The sequence below is a fragment of the Geospiza fortis genome, unplaced genomic scaffold (assembly GCF_000277835.1).
Source record: "Geospiza fortis unplaced genomic scaffold, GeoFor_1.0 scaffold112, whole genome shotgun sequence".
Classification (NCBI taxonomy): domain Eukaryota; kingdom Metazoa; phylum Chordata; class Aves; order Passeriformes; family Thraupidae; genus Geospiza; species Geospiza fortis.
Genome location: NW_005054298.1, coordinates 13,844,066 through 13,846,308, shown reverse-complemented (window position 1 = coordinate 13,846,308; position 2,243 = coordinate 13,844,066). Strand labels below are relative to the sequence as shown.

Sequence of the window (2,243 nt, the reverse complement as noted above, 5' to 3'; positions counted from 1 at the left end):
GCCTCCCCGCCGGGCAGGACGCATGGCAGGCGGCGTTGCCCACTGCAAAGGTGGCTGCCCTGCGCACGCTGCTCGCCGGGTCCGACAGGCACTCCAGCAGCCTCTCCAGCCAACCCGGCTGGCTCTGCAGCGCTGGGGAAAAGCTGTGCCGGAGTAGGTTGCCCAGCAAGTTGCAGGTTCTGGCCCGTATCAGGTGTTGCTTGTGGCTGAGCAGGTAGGTCAGTGGCTGATCAGCCACATCCGAGTCCCTCAGGATCCTCTGGAGAAAGGGCAGGTGCTCTGAACAGGCCCGGGCCACATGGGTCAGGAGAGACAGGAGGTCACTTGTAAGTATGACATTGTCTGAGGACAAGACAGACTTCAAGAAGGCAACAATGTGCTCTGAGGCAGCAGCTTCCCTCACCACTTGGTCTATGACCTGTATGTCAGACACCACAAATTGGCACAAGAGGCCCATGGGGAGCTCAGTGAACGAGAAGGGCAGATGGTGAGCGCAGACCTAAGGCAGAAGGACAGACAGCACCGCTGAGTGCACTGTGCTCACACGTGAGCCAAGCCAAGCAGCAGCTGAAGGCAGCCAGCAGGTCAGTGCAAGCTTAGCAGCCAGTCCAGCTTCTCCAAGGGCTGCATAGCACCCAAATGACATCCCTGTGTGCTGCCAACAGGAAGTGAAGTGGTGCCATGCATTGAGGACTGCAATGTAGGGAGGGGTCACCGCAGAATGGGGGGAAGGAGGAACATAAGGCCAAGGGAGTACCTGCAGCAGCTGGGCGGGGATCTGGGTCTCTCGCACAGCCTCCATAATCAGTGCTAAGGTGTCTTTATCCACATCCAGGGCAAAAGGGAAAGAGAGGAGCTGGCAGACCTGGATGACCACATCTGGGACAACCTCAGGGTCTCCATCCTTTCCTGCTTGCCTGAATTTGTGAAAGAGAGAGGGCTTAATACAGAGATAATCAGAAAAACCTTAGGACAAGGGGCAAAGGGCATTCCCTGTGCCAGGCACTAAGGAGAGGCTCTACAAGTGCCAGGTCAGGCTCTTCTCAGCCCTTGGTGTGCTCATGTCCATGCCCCATTCAGCAGCTGAGCTCTGCCCACTTCAGCCCTTTGCACAACTCACATCTGTGCCATACATGCCAGGAAGCCAGGGGACAGCAGTCTCTTTAGTGTCACCATGAGGACACCACGGGACTGGGTGAGCTGAGGCAGACACTGGTGGGACTCACGAGTGAAGATGCTGAGGGCCAGGCTGAGGAATAACAGGGTTCCTGCAGAGGAAACAGCAGGCAGAAGGGCAAAGCTGTAAAGTTCCTTCACTTCTGTCTGTGCTACCTCAAGGCTGCTCCAGGGTAGAGTCTGCGATTCCCTGCCCAAAACAGGAAAATCTCCACCCAGGTGGTCACACCTGCCAGAGTGGACATTCCCTGCAGCACAGACATCCTTTTTTGCTCCTCCACAGCCAGCTCAGCCAGCTCAGCTCAGCTGCTGCCGACTGGGCACAGCATTGGCCAGCCCAGCCCTCTGTCCCCAGAAGACACTGCAATCCTCAAAAAAATCACCTGAGTTCTCTGGCTTCAGGGAACAGATGTGGAGAGGGACAGACATGGAAGGATGTGAAGCAGGGTCCAAGGCAGATGCCCTGCTGTCCCACAGCTCCTACCTTGAGGGGAGAGGAGGTTCCAGTCTGGCTCTGCCGTGGGGTGACCAGCACCTGGGGGTGGATCTCCCTCCAGCACTGCACTGGTGGTCCCCACATGAAGCACCACAGCAACACAATGCCAGACCAGGCTCCACAGCTCAGAGGAAGCAAAGCCCTGCTCCAAGACCACATCCTCCTAGAGGCAGAGAGGCAGATGTCAGAGGCCTTCATGGCCCCTCAGGGTTCTGATACATGGATCTGCCAGTCCCATGGTTCTCTGAAGGTCGGAGCTAGACAGACATGGACCAGGAGTCCTGCTGCACCTTTCAGTAGTGTCAGTCCCCAGGCATCTCTGCCCTCCCCTTCACTCCAGTGGGCCCATGGATCACCCCTCCCCACCCACCACTCTCCCATCAGCCCTGCAGGGACACAAGGTGACTTTCATGGGTTGTGCAGCCAAAACTGCACAGCTCTTGCTTTCCCTCAGCCTTGTTACCAATGTGCATTCAGGCCTTTTTGCCACCACACCTTTTGGCAGAGACCAGGCAAAGGAGATGGCTAGACTGGTACCTGTTCAAGGAGTTTCAGCAGGGGGGAAAAGAAC

The 2,243-nt window shown here is 57.0% G+C and overlaps 1 protein-coding gene across 1 annotated transcript in view; it reads right to left on the bottom strand.

Annotated features, from left to right (window-relative positions):
* The window catches only part of STK36 (serine/threonine kinase 36), a 12,871-nt gene that overhangs the window by 1,093 nt on the left and 9,535 nt on the right, over window positions 1–2,243 (bottom strand). The window contains 5 exon segments of the mRNA XM_014306497.2: window positions 11–499; window positions 758–917; window positions 1,121–1,268; window positions 1,661–1,835; window positions 2,210–2,243. The exon segment at window positions 2,210–2,243 is cut by the window's right edge and continues 41 nt beyond it. Coding sequence (XP_014161972.2) covers window positions 11–499; window positions 758–917; window positions 1,121–1,268; window positions 1,661–1,835; window positions 2,210–2,243 — 1,006 coding nt within the window.